The sequence below is a fragment of the Streptopelia decaocto genome (assembly GCF_964273445.1).
Source record: "Streptopelia decaocto genome assembly, chromosome: 3".
In the NCBI taxonomy this organism is placed as follows: domain Eukaryota; kingdom Metazoa; phylum Chordata; class Aves; order Columbiformes; family Columbidae; genus Streptopelia; species Streptopelia decaocto.
The window spans coordinates 50,595,531-50,618,240 of NC_138656.1; the positions used below are offsets into that span (position 1 = coordinate 50,595,531).

At 39.2% G+C, this 22,710-nt stretch overlaps 1 protein-coding gene across 1 annotated transcript in view; it reads right to left on the reverse strand.

Moving 5' to 3' along the window:
• Nucleotides 1–22,710, reverse strand: part of IGF2R (insulin like growth factor 2 receptor) — a gene marked incomplete at its 5' end in the record, with an annotated part of 58,638 nt that overhangs the window by 8,987 nt on the left and 26,941 nt on the right. Inside the window, 24 exon segments of the mRNA XM_082049867.1 lie at nucleotides 393–627; nucleotides 1,061–1,207; nucleotides 1,609–1,816; nucleotides 2,400–2,561; nucleotides 3,751–3,900; nucleotides 5,307–5,519; nucleotides 7,095–7,357; nucleotides 7,809–7,931; nucleotides 8,298–8,424; nucleotides 9,015–9,205; nucleotides 9,779–9,915; nucleotides 10,751–10,848; nucleotides 11,566–11,696; nucleotides 12,084–12,290; nucleotides 13,760–13,847; nucleotides 14,207–14,385; nucleotides 15,094–15,237; nucleotides 15,700–15,867; nucleotides 17,046–17,220; nucleotides 17,848–17,949; nucleotides 18,652–18,753; nucleotides 19,732–19,911; nucleotides 21,452–21,614; nucleotides 22,016–22,131. Coding sequence (XP_081905993.1) covers nucleotides 393–627; nucleotides 1,061–1,207; nucleotides 1,609–1,816; nucleotides 2,400–2,561; nucleotides 3,751–3,900; nucleotides 5,307–5,519; nucleotides 7,095–7,357; nucleotides 7,809–7,931; nucleotides 8,298–8,424; nucleotides 9,015–9,205; nucleotides 9,779–9,915; nucleotides 10,751–10,848; nucleotides 11,566–11,696; nucleotides 12,084–12,290; nucleotides 13,760–13,847; nucleotides 14,207–14,385; nucleotides 15,094–15,237; nucleotides 15,700–15,867; nucleotides 17,046–17,220; nucleotides 17,848–17,949; nucleotides 18,652–18,753; nucleotides 19,732–19,911; nucleotides 21,452–21,614; nucleotides 22,016–22,131 — 3,809 coding nt within the window.

Genomic DNA, 22,710 nt, shown 5'->3' on the forward strand with positions numbered 1-22,710 from the left:
TACACACTTGAGTCAAAAGACAGAAACTAAGTCATTAGGATATTTGTTCAACATGATTAAGAATCTAAAAAATTGCATTTAAACTACAATTTATTATACTTTGTTAAGTTAGCAGCTTTTTTAAAAAAAGCCTTTAAAAAGCTTTTAGTTTAGTCTTATTCATCCTTTAAAAAGGGTTACCAATAGACAAGATGGTAACTATTCATCCTCCTTAGATAAAATGGTTCCTTTGTTTTTTTTGCCTATATGCAGTGTTAAGCATCGACAGTTTTAAGACACTGCCAGCAATTTAACCAGACTCTGAACAGGGACAAAACAGAAGTACTATACCACATGACAACTTCAACTGCACTGATTAGCAAGCTGTGCCCTGGGAGTTGCTCATTACTCACGAGTTCCCATTGTGGAAGAAGATCCATGACCCCGTCAGGGAAGAAAGCATTCTCAAGTCATAAGTTCTGTGTTTTTGGACAAACTTGCACTCCATCTTCTTGGGAGGACAAACAGCTTGAGTCTTCCATTCAAATGTCACAGCACAGCCAAGTGTCTCACTCAGAAGGTAAGGTCTCCCAACACCAGCATTTTCATCACATGTGAAGATAATGGTAGATTCCCTCCTCGCAGTTGCTGTAAGGGGGAAAGTGGGCATTAAAAAATTCCAGGTATGGATTTTAGTGTAGCAATTCTGTGGTATCAGCAAAAGTTTTGATCTGGTATTGTTTCAGAAAGCAAAGAGGCACAAATGCTTTCCCTAGCATTTTTATTCCCTGGGTTAGCTGCCATGCTTTTTAAAAAGTAGTGTTCCTTCCAAAACAAATGATTTCCATCAAAGCAGAATCATCACTTATAACCCAAACAGTCATGATCTAAAGACATGAACTTTTTATTTCAAAAGTATTTTACTCACTCAAGGTCAGATTTGACCCATAGAGCCCTTATTTTGCCTACTCCTACCCCTTTACTTCCACTGTATTGCATCAGAGGTCTTGTGCCCAGCCTGATAATGGCCAACTCCCTGCATTGGCTCAGACCCTGCACACAGAGTATAGGAAGTTCTCACCGTTACTACAAAATCCCCACTTTCCATCTCCCTGGTAGTCTTCAGTTGTAGCACACCATGGCCTGTTCTTTTCTTCTGTAATACACTCCTCATAGCTCTTCCCTTTGTACGTGAAGGGGAACACACAAAGCTCTCCCTTTTCAGTCACTGGGAAGGAAAGGTATATCCTCTTAACATGAAGTAGAATAGCAGGTATATACATATGCAGGACCATATCCAAAGACTACACTTCAATACTAAAGAAGAGTTGTAAGCAGAGGCAGACAACAGAAATACTGAAATATTGAGTCTAAACCCAATTAGAAAACTAGGATGTAGTGTACAATTAGCTATGATCATCCCTACAGAAAAATTGCACTCTCTTTTCCAGAAGATACATGTTGATGTTGCACATTAATATGGCGCATGTGATTTAACAAAACCACGTTTCTATTAATGTATGCAAAACCCATGTTGCTTCCCTGCTATCACAACAAAACCTTGTATTTAAAAAGTTAGAAGAAAGCTGACAAGTTTTTGCATAAAGAATGGGTCTACTTCAACCTCACCTGGAGGGCACCAATCACCTCCTGTATACTGCAAGATGACAGTTTCATCCTGGTGGCTATAGTCCATTTTCATTTCCTTTATGTTTCCAAAAGATGATGCACCACTTTCAGATGTCAGACATACTGCTCCATCTTTGCATTTTCCCTGGGGCAAGTCTGCTGCTTTACTGCACACACCAACATGGTAACTGTTGGCTCCAGAAAATACCTGTGAAGGATCCAGAAAATACCGAGAAGGATCACAAACAAGGTTGCCTTAAAGCCTACAGTCAATACTTACAAAGAACAACAGAGTGCCTTATAAACCAAGTCTCATGCAGTACTTGCATAATGAAGAAAATAAGATAATTTTGCAAATCTGGCCTTTCTTAATATGGCAAAACTGCAGACAGTGTACACCCACAGGACCAAGGATATAGTCTGTTCACTAGACTAGATTTCATGTTCAGGATTCTGTCACAGGTGAAGACTTCTTCCTTTCCCCATCAGTATATCCATTAATTTCCCTCAAACATTAAAAACTTAATGTTATTCTGTCTAATATTCCCTTTGTCAGAGGCCAAACATATCAACACTGATCACAGCTGCAGCACATGCTTCAGTTTCCACTCACACCCTAGGGTGCTCAAAAGAAACCCCTGCTTCAGTTTTTAAATGTTCACTGTGTTGGGCAATTAAAAAAAAAAACAACAACCACAAAATAATAACAGCACCACCACCACAAACAAACAAAACAAACAAACAAACAAAAAAAAAAAAAAAAAAAAAATCAGGCCACCAGAAGGCATTACCTCAAATGATCTTCCAGAAAGGCTGGTCAGGTTAAAAGTATAGTGTAGCTGTTCATCAGTCACAGAGCAGCCTAAAGTTTTCACTCTATCAGGACATACAACCGGAGTTTCCCACTCAAACACAAAACTGCAGTCAAGTTTCTGTATCATCTTTGGCTTGCCCTGTTACCAAAGAACACAGCAAGATGCATTAGGTTCAGTTTTTGGAGAGTTTGTTCTTCTTTCTATATTTTCACCACCCCAACAGATAACCTCAGTTATTACTGAGGCCAGACTGACTGTAGAACAAACACCACACCTTCATACTGTAAGCAGTATCAAAAAAGCAAAAGTGAAGTACATTCTACCCATCTTCAGAGAACAATCAAAGCAGTAATTGAAGTATGCAAACTTTCTTATTAATTAGGGTCAAGATTTTGATGTTCGGCTTAGTTGCAAGCAGGAACAAAAGCGTGAGGGAACTGTGTTTCTCCATAATAGACAACATTAAGAAAGTTCACAGAGTTAAGGTTTAGAAACAATGCTGTGTCCTCTGTTAAAATATTAAATAAAAATTTAAGTATTGCCTGTGTAACATTCAGAGATGCCTAGGGTTTCAGCTCACACCCCATGTTGATAGAAAATGGTTCCACTGAGTATCTGCAACAACCTCTACTCACTGTTGCCTTCAAAGGTCCCAATGTAATTTTATGACTGTATAAATGCAGGAGTAGTGAAGTGAGGCTGATACAGGCCCTGGCAAAAATGAGTTTGACACCCCTGCTCTAGTTTGTTGAACATGATACCCAAGTGCTTCTCTACAGTTTGCTAAAGCATCCAAAAAAGTGTTAGATTCTCACCACCAGTGTTCAGGTGTCACCACAGAATAAAAACATAAGTACTAAATGCATATTTTTAAAGCTGTGTAAGATTATGGAAAGAGTTACAACACAGTGGAAACATTTCACAGTAACAGGTTTACAGTTATGCTGGTTCTTGTGCCAGTTTGTGGTACAAGCTTTTGGACCTAGACAAGGTGCAACATAGCATTAAGTTTAACGCCAGCAATACGTTATCGCTACACTACTTCAGTGGAATTTGATCCTTGAAACCATCAGAAGCTGCTACTCTCAAGACTAAAGTTCATGCACTCTACAAAACTTTGACCAGTTAAGAATATAAATACTAAATACTTAAGTATGAAGTATTTAGGTAGTTTAGAATACAAATATTACGTATATTCCTTGTCGAAACAAGTCCATCCTTACATGCTAGAAACAAGTCCTTGATTTAGTTTTAGAAAAGCTAACAGTGGTTACTACCCACTTCCCATTGCACTCCAGTATCAACAGAAGTTTAATAGATGTCTTACCAGACTAGTTCCTTGGCTGCAGTGAAATACAATAAGAGAAGTATAGTTCAATTTGTTGTTTATCTGACAAGGAGTACTGCTGTTGTAAGTGATGTAAACTTCATTTACTGCCTCATTTAACTTGGGAGGTTCAGTAACACGACCAATATCCTACACAAGCAAAGACATGTATTAAGACACATATGGGACACATCTAGAGTTCAGATCAGCCCAGAGATTCAGATCAATCCAAACTAATGTGTTTGTTTTACACAGAAGCACAATGATTGCACCTTTCAAAACTGCATTCTATATTCAAAGAACAGTTATTTTTCAATCCTAACAAAACACAAATTGGGCGGCTCAAACAAAAAGCCAGGGAGGTTCTGATTCTTACAGCTATTTTCTTCTTTAAATCATTGTGGTAAAACAGGAGAATGAAGAACTGCCCACTACAGGAGAACATCAGGTTTAAGACCATTTAAAGAACCTGAGGTACACAAACCCATGGGACCTGATGAGATGCATCTGCAGGTCCTGAGGGAACTGGCAGAGGAAGTTGCTAAGCCACTATCCATCACATTTGAGAAGCTGTGGCAGTCCGGTGAATTTCCCACTGACTGGAAAAATGGAAACATAACCCTCCATTTTTAAAAAGGAAAAAAAGGAAGACCTGGGGAACTACAGAGTAGTCAGCTTCACGTCTGTGCCTACAAGATCATGGAGCAGATCCTCCAGGAAACTGTGCTAAGTCACACTGAAAATATGGAGGTGATTGGTGACAGCCAACATGGGTTCACTAAGAGCAAATTCAACCTGAAAAAATGTGTTGATCTTCTATAACAGAGTTACAATACTGGTAGATAAGGGAAGTGCAACCGACATCATCTACCTGGATTTGTGCAAAGCATTTGATATTGTCCCACACAACATCCTTGTCTCTAAACTAGAGAGAGACAGACTTGACGGATGGACCACTTGGTGAATAAGGAATTGGCTGAATGGTTGCACTCAAAGAGTTGTGGTCAACAGTTCAATGTCCAGGTGGAGACCAGTGAGAAATGGCACTCCTCTGGGTTGGTACTAAGACTGGCACTGTTTTACATCTTTGATGGAGACATGGACAGTGGGATTGAGTGCAGCCTCAGCAAGTTTGTCTATAACACCAAGCTGAATGGTGCAGTCATATACTGTTATATAAAGTTATATTGCAACAGGCTATCATGGGATCAAGCACACCATTTCTGTGACACAGAAGGGCAATTTAAGAGGCATTCTGCTTCCCAAGCTCCATAATTGGCACACAGCACTACAGGAAAAAAAAATTTCTGTGGTAATTTTTCATATTTGTCATGGTATGGAATCTTCTGACACCCAATGAATTCACTGGGGTTCAGGATAGGAAAATACTTCTTCACAGGAAAAAGCAATGAAAGGGAATTTTGCAGGATAAATTTTGTGTTCCATTTCTTTAACTCATTGTCAAGCCTCTGGTTCAAATCAGGTCTCTAAGCAGGGATACTATTTTAAACTAGCAGAGAAATGAACATTTCAGTGATTCCAGGCATAGTACTTACTATTGGTGACTCATTAACAGGAACCATGCAAACGGCTGCTCCAGGTGGGCAACTGACACCTTTGATAGGATTGAGAGGCTCACAAATGTTGATGTAGAAGTCTGGAGAAACTTCTGTTATATCTTCATCCACAAATGCCTCATAATACCCAGTGCGATGGATCAGAGGAGACAGGTCAATGAGGGAACTGCCATTCATTACTGAGCACTTCACCTACAAGAAAGTACTTTTTACTTGCTCTAATTTATTCACAATCATCCTGGACATCATAGGGCCAAAAGTACGGCTGCACTGAAAAACTTTAAATTTAAGTAAAGCAATATTTATCACAATTTTCTGTTTGTCTATAGACACTAATCACCTACAAGCTGCATGTGAAAAACCTCAATAATTTAAATGCTCTTACGGAATCGAGTCCATATCAGAACAATACAAAAGTATAAAGCTCTGATATGCAGACTCCAGCACACATAGTCACTGTCTTCATAAGATCAGTAGATCCTATAGTTTCTTCCTCTCCACATCTCCCCTACATCATTGGACCCCCTCTAGGTAAACAAGCCTGGTCATAACAACGTAAAGTTATTGTATTGCAAGTTGATGGCTTGAGCACTGCATTTCTTCAGAACCTATTTCATACGTTCTTAAAGGACATAAGCTTACAAGACAACCTATCTGGAATTTGGGAGGTCTATTCTTTTTTAGATATTAGACAAGGCACAACTACTAAATTACCATTTAATTTCAGGACAAATAATTACCAATGCTACCTACCTGTCAACACACTGAACTAGTTAGGCCAATTGTGGATACACTGTGTAAAGCTATCAAAAAATACACAAATGATGACTGAATAGAGTTAATGGGCTGGAAAACACAGTGGTTTTAAGCATTTTTGATTTGTATTGCAGCATGGTACACACTACTGAAGAGGAAACTAGAGCAATACATAGCAGAACTCATACAAAAAGAAGGAGACGTGTCAGTTCCTGTCAGGGAAAACTAGGAAGTGTTTTTCCTAAATGGAAGCGAGAGCTATGGTAGTATTGAGACAGTGATGAGGAGGAAAAATAACTTGTCACAGAGAATAATGGTCACACTAGAGGTAATCGGGGCAGCAAAGAGAACGATTAGGCAGATTCACAAAAGGTAATGTTCAGGTGTTAAGAAGAGATCCAAACTGATGCTATAGTTCATTTAGCCTTCCATTACTATTGCTGGCTTTTACTCTGTGGACCCACTGCTGGTAACAATTTAACTAGTTAAAATTAACTAAAGTGAGACCAGCTCAAAGTATTGTCTGGAACACCAGTTCATTTAGAGTTAACCAAATTAAGTTATTACTGCACATGTTAAACAGCAGAGGCAGATCGTGATGTACAACTTGCCTGGCTGCTACTTACTTGCTTAGCAGCAAAGACTGTCCCCATGCACAGAGATGCTATCCATCCCCAATTCAACCTAACCTCTGTTGGCCTGTTGCACTGGAGGATCTTAATTATCAATTCCCAAGAAGATGCCCTATGGCTTTCATTTGAGCTGTACACAAAAACAGCTAAGTAGGTTGCACAGAGAGGTTCTTCTGAAGTGCTACAGGTTTTAACTTGGTTCACCATGCAGACCAGAAGTTTACCAAGTATTGTTCATCCCTGCCGTGTCAGTAAAAAAATGTGTATGTACTCGTGTTCTGTACTTTCCCTCAAGGAATTTAAAACATATGCTGCTATTATGTCTAACTTCCCAGGAAATTTAGTCCCACAGGTGTTTTCCACAGAATTAAATTCTTACCTCTTCCTCACAAGCCAAGGAAGTATGCCAAGAGAAGTAACTAGTGCATGTCTGCTCATCGAAAGACAGAAAAACAGGCCGGCTGTCATCTCCAACATCAGACTTGCATACAAAGCTAAAATGGCTTTTATGCTTCAGGTCAGGGTCTGCAGGGCAAGGATCTCCATCTTCATAGACAAGCTTTAACACTTGATCTTCATAAGTTAAAGTTTTACTCAGTTTTCCAGCATTAATTGGTTTGGGGCCACCCGTGATACAGACGGCTGAAGTAAAAAAGAAAAATTAACAAAACAGATCAAGTCTGATGTAACTTGCCTCCAAAAATGCACCTTACAACACAAACAGCGGGAATCTTAATATTTTAGTCTCACTTTTTCTACCTCTTACTTTTCACAATAGTCAATAAATGCATTAGAAGCACTCCCCTCCCACACCCATGTCCAAAGGAATACCCATCCATTTAGACCTAAAAGGACCGGACTGGAACTGAGCCTGTTTAAGATTAAGAATGGAGTTTTACAGGAATACATCACTTCATTTTTTAAAACAGTTTTAGAATATTTTCCTAGGCAATTCAGTCACACAGCTGTTCTCTTCACTGTTCCTACACTAGTAAAACCTGCCCCTTGCATTTTATTGTAAAATGGAGCATAACTATTTCCTTTGGGGTTTTTATAGTCAGTGATTACAGTATCAGAAGGATGAGCTACTTACCAGCTCCATTAGCACATGAACTTTTAGCTTCAGCACAAATGTTCAACTCAATTTTTTTGTTGTGTGAACCACTGATGGTATAGCCAGATTCTCGCTTTAGTGATGTCAAATCAAAGAGGTGGCCTGAAGGCAGATCAGGAAATAATTTATTTTTTTAATTAGACTGAAAAGCAAGGCATTTGTTCCTATTAAAAGCTTTGGTAACTTAATTTAGTAGGAAGGTCAACCAGTCTCCACTTGACTGCTAGCTTAGAAAAGCAAACAGTTAGTATTTCATATTAATAATCAGAGGTAAAACTAGTTTCAGAACTATAGACTATTTATGTTCCAAAGGACATTGCATTTCTATCCACCAATAAGCTTACTGGTCACTTTCCAGAGGATACATCACACTGCCCTTTTCTAAAGAAGTCCCTCAAGAACACACACACAGTAGTGACACTTCCAGCAGCCTCTTCCACGTACAAAATCCTGAGGCCTCCTCCCTACCTGTTGCAGGATTGGTTACCCGGCAGTCATTTTGCACATTGCTTTTAAGAGGACACGCAGCTGCGGTGAACCATAAGAAGGTATAGTCACAATCCTCAATGGCCGTTATAAGTTGTGGCTTCGATTCCTAAACATGAAACAGGGGAGAGAGTGACGTCTCTACTGAGCGGTACTGTAAGATTGCATGCCACAGCCCTATCCCTGAGCCTCTGGCTGAGCTCAGTGTGAATGCCAGAGTATTTAACTGTGGATATTTCAAATATACAAGACAGTACAAAATCACTATTAGGAGCAATGAAACTGATGAGAAGAGAGCTAAAGGCAGTCTAATTGGGCAACAGAAAATCCAACAGGTGAGGGTAAGGCATCTCAAAGAGAAGAGTACTTAACGGTAAGGTGCACAGATGTGTAGGAGTTAAAAAGTACACAGCCAGTAACATTATTTACTACTTGAATACAAATGTGTTGCAGGTTGGCAAGTGCTTCAAGACAGAGAGAGACAATTTGAAGCTATTACTGATGATAAAAATCTGTGCTGGCAAACCATACAAAATGATCTCTCAAAAACTGCATTGCATCTAATGCTTACAAGATTGGTTCACATCCAATTACAGACAATTAGGGAATGGATGAGAACTGTGTATAATTCTCCATACACATACAGTGATATGAATAACTCACAAAAACATTAAACTCCACCAGGAGAAGCCCACTTACAATTTTGCTTTCATCACACTTGAGGCGTAATATTGTTGTTTTCTTGCGAATTTTATCTGGACACTGTTCCCCATTAATGTATTTCAGAGTAGAAATGCCGTTTTCCCACCGGGGACCATCGGCCACTTCCCCAAGACTCGTACACTTTGTGCCCTCCATGAGGGAGGCAGCAGCATCAGCAGGACAGGAACCTATACAGATTAACAAAACCTGCATTATAACTCCCATTGTTATTAAAGCTTACTTGCCTGAAATATAACTCCACTCCTCTATTTTCAGGTATGTCATGGCTGATCTATCTCCAATCCACTGTCCAAACCATACTCATTGGGGTGCTGGTTTTCTTCCCAAAAGTAGTAACAGCTACTGGGGAAGGAGACTACTACAGAATGAAAGGTTGGAGTCTGTCCCCTCGTGTTCCACTATACAAAATGTGGAGTCAGTCAGAAGATGCCATAGAGAAAATTCTGAAGTTAACATCTTGCACCAAAACAGTATTTTAATCTTTAAGAGCTATAGTGGACTTTGGATACGGATGGAAGACCTAGAGTGCTGAAATTATCAAAAGAAGAGCTGGTAGTTGATCTCATCTGCCAAGCAGATGGAAATCAGGCCCACAATCTACTTTTCCTTCTGGTGCTGAAATTACATCACTGTCTCCAAATACCTTAGTGATTTTTTCACTCTGAACAACAGCCAGCAGTACTGTCCTAACACTTGTCTCCCCAAGCTACAGCAAGAATATATTTTTATTTTGCTCTTACGTGCAGCACCATATGGTACTAAGGGTCTGCAGACATTAATATAGTATTTCTGTGCAGAAGCAGTTAGAGTGATTGCCTCCCAATTCTCTCTATGCCGTGTCAGAGATGAAAAGTCATAGAAGTTTCCTTCATCATCCCTGTAAGAAAGAAAAATTATTCAAGTTAAGAGGCACTTAAAAAAAAATCAAGTAATTCTAAGTTACAGTTCTTAAGTTACTGCAATAACTTTTAAGCTGAGTATCATGATGGAAAAGAAATCTGCACCAGACTCATCACTCTGTACAAACCTCTAATTCAGTACAGAGAGATACCATTGCACCACCAACCCCTCCAGTAACTTTCCACATGCACACAGCCCTTGGCCAAGGCAAGAGTAATTCTGACCTCTCACTGAAGCCTGCAGGCTTTCAGTGCATGGCAAGCACAAATGCATGATTAAAGCAGATTGTTTTACCTTAGCATAGAAAACTATCATCATGCCAGATGTTAAAACTCTGGGAAAATTATTAGCCACATTTGACTCCACTTAGCAAATCTTAATGAGCTAGTATTTGGTTGTGACAGAAAGAGATTACCTCTTTCCTGGAGCTTTGTTTGGAAGTTCCAAATAGACAGCAGTTGTATTCTTGTTTAAATTAGCTATAGTTAAATAATAATTAGACACTTGTAACAACCTAAACATACTCAAGATTTCAGCCATCAATAACTGCATGCCAAACAGTTCACTTTGATACTAGGCTTATTCCCCAGAAGAAGCTCAAAACATTTTTCTTCAGTGAAATTAGTTTTAGGAAGTACAAATTGCAGAAGTTACTTAAAATATATTGCATTGGCATTGAATGCCACATCAGTTGGTTACTGACTCAGTCAAAACTCAATAGCTGAAGTGGCAGTATTCCAGTGAGCTGCAATAAGGCTGTATTTGTTTCTGCCATCATACAGCTCCATTTCAAGTTTGTGGAAAGAACTCACTTGTAGGAGCACTCAGTAGATTTAACAGGTGGGCAAGCATACTGCGTATGCCACTCAAACATGTAGGTGCAATCTGGAGTTTCCTTCAAAAATACAGGCTGAAAGAACAAAATACAAAAGGAATTTACTTTCTCATTTAGTTACACCAAAACTACCAAACTGTCTCATTCTTGCTTCAACAAGATCCAGGAACTTGTATTTACATATTATCTTAGGAGCCACACTATGCCTTTGCCCTGACCAAAGCAGGGCTTCTCCCAAACCAAGTTTATCCACATGTACTCTTCTGGTATAAAGGGCAGCAGCCATCAGGTGCTTGTGCCTCCTCCGTGACCAAGGGGAAGAACAAAAGTAACTCTAGGCACCATTGTTTTAAAAACACAAAGGGAAGCACAAGTATAGAGAGAGACATAATACTAAAAACAAGTAATCAGCTTATTTTGGTCCAGCCATGTAATACCTACTTTACTCCAGATTCATCCTCCTAGCTTTTATTTCTCAGAAAGAAATAGCTGTTATTTCTGAGAGAACATCTCCTCCCAACATCAGCAAGAGCTTTGCTAATAGCAGGCACCCCTTAAGGGAACAACATGCCCTGACTTTCCTAGGGCATGACAAAGGTACCTTCCATAAATAGGAAACATTCCTCATTTCTATTACCTCACAGTACGTTTCAGTCTCCTGCCTAATCTGTAAATGATTAGGCAGTCCTTGAAGGAAGCTAGATCACGTTCTTCGCCTTACCCTCCTACACGTTACGAAGAAGGTAACCCTGGAACACAGTACATACAGGAAGTATATGTTTTGAAACTAACCTCAGATGTAGTCTTGTCACAATAGAATAATATGGCAGTTGATCGTTCATATATTTTATGACATTTTTCTCCACGGGTGTAATTAATCATTATTAAACCATTTTTGAAAGTCAGTTTTTCTGTAACCAAGCCTAGAAGCAAAGAGTTAAGAAAAGTAAACAGCTAATCCAGTAAATACACATGACTGCAGTAACTCTTCTGGCAACAGGGATACATAAGACAGCAATAACATGCACAATAAAATATTGATAGAGAGATCTCAACCTTCCTCTAAAACTTGTGGCCTAGTTACTGAATGTGTACTACTCCACTACAGCAGGCTCGAGCCCATTCCTAATTGTGTGTCAAGGTAACTACATACATGACATTTTATCTGCACACAAAGCAAAAGCAGTACATCTTACAAGATGAAGCACCCTACAATATCAGCCAGAACCCCTGTTGTGTCACACAGTTGCTTCAATCCCATGCTGATTAATATTCCCATTCTGTAATTTCTTTCCAATCAAGTGCTATACCTGCTACTTTTCTGAAATTATTTTCCATCTTCTTAACTTGACACGATGACACACCGTGAGCCTCTTTTTTGCAAGGTACTGATATTTCTCCACAAACTCTGAAGTAGTAGTCATACTCATCTGTACTCACTTTAATGTCTTTATTGGAAAGTGGCTTCAGGTTATAAACATGACCGTACCTTGGATCTTTCACCTTGCAATCCTCTCCTTTAAAGAAAAGTTAAGAATTTAAAATACAATTTAATATCTATGAGCCATGCCAAATACACTTAGGACAATTAAGGCTTACTGGAACAAAAGAGGCCACAAAAATGAGTACCTGGCACTTCAGAGCAGTAACACTGAAGAACCATTTTAGTCCAGCTAAGCAGCTTGTTTTGGGAAGTCACCAATATCTAGAACTATGCAACTAAGCTACAAACAGAACATTGACTTTATAACTGTCATTAAAGCAAGATGCAGAAGTCACACTGTAGTTTAAAATATACCTCAAAATGGCCTCACAGGTTCTTCCCTCAGCCATGCTGAAAGTTAAATACAGAACAAGACACCAAGTCCAGCACATGTTTAATTATCTGGAAAGAACAGCGAGGTCACAAGGCCAAAGCAAAAGTTGTCCTAGAGGTCAATCTTGCGTCTTCTTTTAACAGCTATGAAGTTTGCCAAGTTAGGAAACAATTGATCATAGAAAGCATTAGCTACAGCTTACGGGTCTATCAAGATGCATACAGAAAAGGTTTGGGAAAATTCTAGTTTCAGGAGTCTAATCAGCTGATACACATCAGTAACTTAGCTGCTGATTGAGTCCTCACTTATAAACTGACCCTTTGCTCAATATTCTGAAGTTTTAAAAAAAGCTATCAGATTGTATCCCATTATTATTATGCTCTCCTCAACCATCCAACAAGTTGGTACCAAGTTAAAGATATTTTCTCTCCCTTCAAAAGCACAACTCTTGTCACCAGTGACCTGCACAGTAACTGTGTGCTACAGAGCAACAGCTTGTAAACATTCCTCTTATGCCACACAAGATCACTGGTGGTTTCAATAACATCTAGGACTGTTGCAACAGATCCTTTACAGGAAGTCTGGATGTTTTGCAAGGCATTATCTACAAGTTGCAAAACAAAGCCTGCAAGGGCAGAAAAGATACCTGCACATTCAACTTCCCATCTAAGAGTCAACTGAGTACTTGAATTAGAACCTGTGATTACTTCCTGCATGTCCTGAAGTGAACTGTAAAATCCTGATACTGTCCCCGCTGGTTCCTCCACCATTGTCTATCAAGGGTCAAACTTACAGTGCAGCTTCCAGACATCAGTGGGGGAACAAGGAATGACTTGCCAGGCAGAGGATCGACTGCGTTCTCATGAAACCAGATTTTTAAGATTTACATGACACTAGGAAATCTACCTGTGATTTAACAAGGTAGTACTATAATTCAGAGATGGAACTATTACTTTATCTTCTTTCCCTAGACAGGGAAGTACGTTTGCCTGTCAACCTAAGATGTACTTTTAATGTTAGATATGATTCTTAGTTGGCTTAAAGATCAGAAGAGACATCCCTCCACATGCCAACACCTTTTACAGAAAGATTCACAGGGCAAGAAACAAACAGCTTCACTTCTTACACAGATTTGTTTGATATTTTAAAGCTCAAATAACTACATTTACCTTCTGCTTTGTGAACAGGACACGCTGCCAAGGTTCTCCAAACAAATACGAACTCACAGTCATCTTCTTGCTCAAACACCGGTGATCCCTACAGAAAAGAGCTACGTGAAGAAGGTTTACTAACAATTACTCTGCAAGTCTCAAAACATATATGCAGAATGCTTTTTTTTTTTGTAGTTGCACAGTTCAAGATTTCTATAATCAAATTTCAGTACTCATTTTCAGCAAAGAGCTTCTTTTGGTGGCTCACAGGATTTCATGATAGAGTTCACTGTAGTACAGGCTCAGGAAAGCAGTTGTAAGGAGAGACAAGGGAAAAGCCTGTACACAAGATATCACTTCTTAGAACTAGCTTCTCCATTCCAAGAGGAATAAACGCTGTCTTTTTTGTTACAATAAGTTCAAGCTCTAAAATCCTCATTAATAGCAACTGGCACAGAAAATTACCATTGTTTGATCACACTGGAAGATTATACGTGTCGAATAACGCTTCTTGTCTTTGCACGTGTCACCATTCAAGTAAATAATGCTTAATGACCCATCAGTAGCAGCCTGTGGGCTTATCTGAATGACTCCGAGGTTATTGCTTTTATCAGTGTATTTCACACAAGATCCTATGGCACCACCTACAGGAAAAAGAAAAAGCTTGTATTTTAGTTGAAGGCTTTGACAACCAGAGTTAACCTGTAAAATAACATACTGGAGTAACTTTAAGAGAGCTTTGGGCATTAAAGCAGACTGTCTCAGACTCCTGAAGCAGAACACAACAGAAGTGTTTTCATAGAGACATTGTGTGCCTAAACCTTTTGAGGAACAGAACAAGTTACTCTCCTGCATTCACTGAAATCTTTAAAACTGCATTAGGTTATCTGCTCCCACAGACTGATAGAAGACTACAGCAACAGTTTAAATAAATCAAACTGGCTAAAAGCACAGTGAGACATGGCATAAGCTTCTCATTCCAGATTCAGTTAGGAGGCTTCAACGTTTAACTTTCCCTCCTTCCTTAAAAAAAAAAAAAAGAAAAAAAAAAGAAAAAAAAAAGCATACTAGCAAATACTGCCCTCAATGCATTTTTCTGAAATGCATTTTTCCAAAATGCGTTCCCACACATCCCAACACAAGAGTCCTGATGAGCACTAAGTTTACTCTCAATTTGAGAAACTCTTTTTATTATACCCTTGACATACCTCACTCATGTCTATGCAAGTTCAGTGACTGAACAGGCATATAGGCATATAAGGTATAGAAGGCATAAGTTAAGGCATCAGATAATATCAGATATATAAGGCATCAGAAGGCATAAGTTAAGAAATGCTTGCCACTTGGCTTACCAGGGCATCCAGGCACATAGGGCAAAGGCTTGCACACATTCAAGAAAAATGTTCGCTTCTTTGCTTCCCTTGAAGTGTCTATAGCAACCCATGGTTCACCTTCTTTGCTCAAGTCACTTAGGTCATACTCATTGCCAGCAGCATCTGAAAGAGATGTGGTACATGCAGTAAGCTGAAAGATGACCTATTAGATACTTGCAGCAGTAGTGGGTTTGAAATCACACATAATTCAAAGTAATTTTCAGAATCACATCAGATAGTCATTGAGAGACGGTGCTGTTGCCATAAAACGTAACTGCACCAAATGTAGAACAGAGTTCCCTGGGCAGTTACTTCCCACAAGTAACTACTCCACAATTCAAAGGCACATTTTTCCAGAGCCCAATACTAAATTGACCCATTTTCTTCAGAGTTGGGCTGAAGCAGCACCCAGTCATGGTAAGGATTAAAGGTTTTCACAGCCATTATCAGCTCTCTTAAGTTTACCACTGTGATCCACATTAGCTTCTTGCCTGTCTTTGTAAGGTAGGTCTGCTTCAAACAAATTACATCCCCTCCCTCTCCAAGATTTGTTGGACTGAGCCCACCCAAACTCCAGGTACTTACCTGTAACCTGGCAGTCTACAGGAGCAGGAGCACAGGCTAGAGCTGTGTGAAACTCAAAAAAAGTATCATGGATGTTCAATGCACTGTTTATCTCTTCACGCACAAACTTAAGCTCTCCAGGATATGAATCATTACAGATGAAAGTCACTGTGAACGTGTCTGATGTTCCTGCAAAACACACACTTATCTGCTGCTGGTTCACTCAGGAATATTAAAAGTTCAAGCTAACACTTCAAAATTTTCTAACAGTTTCTTGTTACTAACTGCTTCAAGAAAAACACTACCTTATTTTTTTGTTTCGTTGGTTGTTTTTGTTTGAGGTTGGTGGTTGTTGAGGTTTTGTGGGTATCTTCTGGGCTTTTTCGTTTGTTTGTTGTTTGGTTGGGTTTTGTTTGTTTTATTTTAGCTGCAAATATACAAGCCTTCTTTAGACACCTCACTGAACTGCCTAGCAGCCACAACTGCCCCTTCAAAATGGGAGATCCGAATGCCTTGACACATTTCAAGAGCACAGTTACCTTCATTGACCTGTGCTTCCTAGGTCTTTGACATGATACATTTGAAAAAACAGAAAACTTATAAAACACCAAGACCGCTGTACCAGCAACCTGTAAATTACATCACACATAGCAAAGTTTTGGGTTCAGAGATTTTGTTCGCTTGTAAGAAGTTCAGCATAATGTTTGCACTGATACTATTTAAACAGCATATGTTAAGTCCTCTTTAGTTCTCCTTTCCACAGCCCACAAGAAACAGTAGAATTATGGAGAGGAGTAGTATTTGTCAGTGTATCTAGTGTTATCAAAATGGTAGAAGCTCTCAAAGCAAAACACAGGAGAGTTGTTGCCCATCGTATATTAGGTACAAAAAAGGTCACAACTGGGAAAATAAGATGTATCACCATAGCAGCCAAAACCCCATTTTCCTAAAAAACTTTTGTTGTTAAGATATAAACAACTTTAGAGCGTTATTAATGAAACTGCTTAAAGTAATGACCAGACATAGAGAGCCAGAGTTCATTTTGCTTGTTTTCCAAATGTAACTATCAATTTCTTCATGTAAGAAAAAATATTTTTCACCTACTCAGTAAGGAAAACAAAATCCTGTACTGTATTTGGTCTTTTTCCAGAAGTTTACAAATGCATTTGTATTACCGAAAACTGAGCCACCAGCATTCTGCATGATCTGATTTCTCCCTAAAATTTTCATATGAACTAGCTTATTTAAGTGACTAAACACCAAGACCTGTAGGTTTTAGTACATGAACAAAGGGAGGAATTAAGACTATTCACAGAAAGTTTGTACAATATCAGAATCCATTGCCACTGCGTATTTCCTGAACTCACCTGATTGCACATGAAGAGGACCTCTGTAGGTAAGAGTCAGAAACCCTTCACCAGAAAGATACAGGGTTTTGTCCAATTCTACTGTCCTCACCGATGTCAGATTTTCTGCTTCACAGCCAGCAGCTATTTTGCCATTGACATTACCACACATCGGCATCGGTCCACAAATGTTTAGCTAGAAGTTTTGAAAAATGTGGGTGTACACTGTATTAACTGTATCATAAAAATGAGGTCCACAGAACCATTTCTACATCAGTAGAACTCAATTGTCATGAACTATTTCAAACAGCATGATATGTCTGTCATTTCTAGATTGCAAGACAACCAACTATAATACTGGAACAATATCCTCAATCTTCAGTTTACAGGGTCCACAAATTCTCCCCACTAGAAGTACAGGATGTAGTTTAGCAAGTTTATTCTTAAACTAAAAAACACTACAGTAGTATCTGTGGACAGCCTAGGACAACTGATACATGCAGATTGCATTAAGGCTTCCACTGTCCATTTCTTCAGTATCAGCAAATAAACTGGTGTTATGCAACAAAGTCCATAACTGGAAAAACATGCACAGCCTCGAAAGTGCAGCTACTTTATGTTTGCTAAGAACCAGAAGTTTGACGCTTTTAAGACCATCAGAGATGAATCAAGTTATCTTTCATTCTTTCTCTCAAGCACAGTACTTCCCTGTCAACTCAAATTTCATGAAAGGACTGAGCCAAACCTCCACTTGCTCACTAAGACTGGAAAAAATGCAACAACAGCATCTATAAGCAAGAAGCTGTATAGTCAGAATCCTTACCAAGAATTTCTTCCCAATGCCAGAAGCCATATAGCCTTTTTCAGAAGCTAATGGCTGCAGATTGAACAGAAAACCAGTGTTTGGATCTCGCACAGAACAGGACTGGAAAAAAAAAGTATTACAACAGTATTATTTTCTCCTTCTGCATTTCTTCTGCTTAAGTTTTACCTCTTAATTTGTTTAAAGAGCCAAAGTAGCGAATTACATACATTCCTAGACTGCATATCAATCAGAAACTTAATTTGGGCAACCCAAATACAGCTCTCGCGGTAGCAACACTTCATTCACTTCTTTTGCGTAGTTGTCCATTGACATCAGCCACATATCAACATATCAAAATACAATTTAACAGATGACATCTATCAAGTTAGCTAAGAGCAAGGAAATTTTAACTGAGGGTTGTTTTCACACTGATGTGCTTGAGACCTGTGAAGTGTAATAGAAGCAACTGAGTAGCTCAGGGTAAAAAAAATAAAAAGTGCCTCATTTGATGATCTATGCACAAAGAAAGATAACATATATCCTCACATATGAACTCTGTTTTACTAGCAACCTTGTAAGAGAATGAAACAGTGCCACAGCTAGTAAGTTATTCTCTCAAGAGAGCACTTGAATACTTTGGTCAGAAGTTACTTATCTCAGGAACACTTCAAAGAGAAAGCAATACAATATGACAAAGCTCCATCATTATAAACTTCAGACTTCACTGTAATTAGTTTTGTCATTTAAATACAGCAACCAGAAGAGACAGAAAAAAACCCAGTATGTTGAGACTACGAATACAATTATCTCTCCCTTTCTCACCTGAGAATCATCTTTTGTTTCCTTGATTGGACACGCAGCCTCAGTTTCCCATAAGAATGTGGCCACACATTCCTGAATAGCTATAAACCGCGGGCTGCTACTCTGGAAACAGATTGCAGAGAGAAGACCAGAGTAAGTGTAACAGCCAACACCTCCTCATGTTTGAGATTCCACTTCATCAGAAACTGTCAGGTTTTTCTAAAAGACTTAACTACAAATGCACACAATTCCCATCCTGCTTCCCTCTCCTCTTTGAAGGTCACCGCTGAGAACCTTGCCTAGCTAAACACTTAGCATGTCATGAAGCTTTAGCAAAGAACTGAATAGGACATCCAACCATTTTGATCAAATTCAATACTGAATCTAGACTTGCATAACCAGACTTGCTTCAGTCTTAGCTTCAAAAAGTTTTCCGCTATAATAAAAGGTAATAGAAGTATTAATTATATACACTTCATTTCAGTGTTCTCAGACAAAAATCAAACAGTTGATAATTGCTCCAAGTCACAGATTTTCACCATACCTCTTGGACTGAAGGTGTCATTTGTGAAGGGAATAAGACCTGCAGATTCACAAATCAGCAAGAACGAATCTAGTCAAGCTTCAGTCTAATGATCCCCTCAGCCTAAACTTCAGTATGTGCAGTTGTATCAGCAAAAGCTTTATAGATTGAAGAATGTATCTAGAATCAACAAGCTTCAGAAGATGCGGAATCTAAGCCTGCAAGATGCACTTTACAATATTTTCCCTCCCTTAAGAGGGTCTGCAATGTTTGCATGTATAATTCTTCAGTCTTAAGTCCTCATGTATTTTTCATGCTAATTAGACTAGTCTGAAATACCACTGTCCACTAAGGCTGTTTCTTTATAACTAGTTCTTGCTTATGATAAAATACTCAGTCTGAGGCACACTCTTCTTTAGCATCTAAATCGGCTTTGTTTTTATATTTCTATTTTAAGTCCTCAAGAAGTCTCCCTTGTCATGCATTTGCTATACACTACACATCTCCATGTAGCTTCACATTATATGATGGAAAACCTATTATGATGAAGCAACACCTGAAAGATCATTTGTCCTTACAAGAGTGCCCCTGGAACAGATGAAGTGGATGGTGGTGGTGTAAGTAGTTTTCTTTCCATCAGCATCAATGCACACAGAGCCATTTGCATAGGTTAGAAAAATGTGTCCAGGTCTTTCAACTACAAGTTCTTTGCTGGCAACACCAAGGTTACTAATAGAGGTGACTTCAGAGTAAGAAACCTAGAAACAAAGAAAAGCATGTCAGCAATTCTAAAGTCAAGTGAGGAGCTGCAGTCAAAAAGAAAATATCTACCACAATAACCTTGTCTACAGAAGGTTATCTTGAGAGCCTTGAAGATAACAAAGGTGTAGAGATCCCCCTATATTTCTCCCCCATTCCGTACTTAGGTTTCACATATTTAATAGACAAGCTTCACAAGCCCACGTGGTTTGCTTTTTATTTTTAGTACAATAAGGTGCCCATAGTGCACCTTCCTCATCTCACCAGCTACACAGCTTTGGAATTTAGGGAAGTCTGTGCCTCATGCACAATAAGTAGGATTTAATTTGTACAGCCCTTTAAAATACAAGCATGTGGAAGCCCCTGGGCATTCTTAGAGTTGATCTTAACAAAGCCTAAAAAGCACTAGCAGAAACTCTGCATCAGAACAACAGTAGTTGCTAGCACCAAGGTCCAAACTAATCTTAACTTCTACAAGATAACTGATGTTTCCTACTTTTAAGAAACTACAGAGTGATTCAAAGAGATAGACCCAATTTCAAAGCAATAGTGATTTCAAATTTGGTCCACCTTTTGAAACACCCTATATTTTAACTTAGCAACAGCAACAAACAGAATACCCCTCCAAAGCAGCTCTGTCCACAAAGACTTTCCCTTTTTTTTTTTTTAAACAACTCTGCATTTAGGTTGACCCGAAGTGCTCACTTTCTACTCCAGTGTCTTCAGCAATGAAGTCAATGAAGCCCTAATGTGTCTTCACATGTAAAGTAACCAGCCTTACACAACACTGACTAATGCGAGCACGGGGAACTTGTAATATTTTAGCTCAAGTGCCATGACAGTGCTGTACACTCACACATGCTCTTCAACAGTATGGAGGCAAAGGTGTTCTCTCTGTTTTACAGAAGGAATTAGGACAGGTTCGTGAGCATCTAGTTCAACATTCCCTACAGCTTTGAGCAGCACTGAAGCCATGCCTTGGGCAAAGTGTCTATCCAGCCTATCAGCACGGTCTCATGTTACACTTCAAGGAAACTTAGAAGTAGAAGCCCATAACCACCACCACCCCTTGTTTTTTTTTTCTTGGCAATTTCTGCCTGATTGTTCCTCAAAGCCAAAGAGAGCTCAGAGGGGTGGGTGATGAAGAATCTTTAAACACATTTCTTCTACAGATCAACCTAAAACAAACCAGAAGCAAGACAGAATATCCATGAGAGCAGTCTGTTCCAAAAGCAATGCTGGCAGTCTCTGAGACCACAACAGTTTACAAAGAAGAGATGCACTTTGTCTGCCTCTGCAACACAGGACAATCATGCATGTCAAACGCAACATTGGAACACCTGTAAAAATTCAAGTTTTTGTCTTTGAAGATGCGGACAGGAGGTCTACCACTCTGCAATAATTATGCCAAGATTACAGATCCACAAATACCACAGTATTTTGCACAAAGAAGCCAGAATTCATGTGCCTGTCTTGTATACCACTTGATCTCACTCGCTTGGCAAACCATCTCCAAGCTGGGACAGAAAGGCTACTCACCTGATCATGCCGATATTCCATCTGACAGACAGATGCTCGCCGGTCGCATCCTGGGACAGCGAGCAGTGGTCGACAGACGTTTATGTAATACTTCTTGCGCTCGCTTGGTCTGGAATTATCCATGGCATACCAGTTTTCACCTCTCTTCTCCGATTTTGCTAAGCTGAGCAGGAAGAGAAAGTTCTATAATAAGACAACTTTCTTCACAGATTCTGCCTAGCTTTCTCTGTCAGTCTCAAGAAACAGAGCAACCAGCCCCTTCCCCTTATATTTAAGTGTTACAATTAAAAAGAATACTTCTTGGAATTAGAGTATGGTTGACAAAGTAATATGCTTTTATTAAGCAACACCACCCCAAAAAGTCAACTTATGTCATAGGAGGCAAGTCAGTATATTAGAGGAAAATATTGTCTTTTATTTCAAGATACCTGCAGTTACGATCATTAAAACAGATGAAGTTTCTGATGCTGTCTACATAGGAAACCAACTTCATCCAGTGCTAAACCATCAGCCAGAACACTAAAGCAGAATAGCCAAGTTACATTGTATATGTTACCTTCCTACCTTGACAAGTCATATTGATCCATGGTGTTGGGATCAGTCACAACACATTCCAGTGGCATTTCAGGACAAGCATGTTCAGTGTACCACCTGAAGTTGTAGGTATACTTATCTTCTATCTAAAAACCAGCAGAATAGATCAGTGAGGCTTTCCGCACAGAACAGTCTGTGAATCACAGCTACTCCTTTATATGTTAATCTTGTTATTTCCTTGGTTTTGGGATATATCTTCTCAGATTGATATCTCTAGGTCTGTTTTGTTGTAGATCCTCTCATTTCCTGTGTCAAAAATACTCTTTCCAAAAATCATAGAACCGAGCAACTAGAGCAATGTAACTGCTGTCTGCTGTGCTACAGGATGCATCGCCCTACTACTTGTTATTTCTCAGTCAGGTTTTGTTTGTTTGTTTCTTTTTTTCAGCTAGAAATACAAGATGATCAAAAGCACCAGTAATTACATTGCCCAGAGACTAGAGAAGAATGAAGAACCTGGATCCAAGTGAAGAGCTCACTGTTCAGTGGTCAAGCTCTATGGCTGCAACAAGAGGCTGATATATCAAGAGAAATAACTACTTATCTTAGTCTGCTTTATAGATAATGGATATTTCTGTCCTTGAAGCTGTGTTTGCTCTGGCCTAGCAGCAATTATTGTCAGGATTTGCGGATGGAGATCCTTCCGTCCTTCACATAGAACTTCT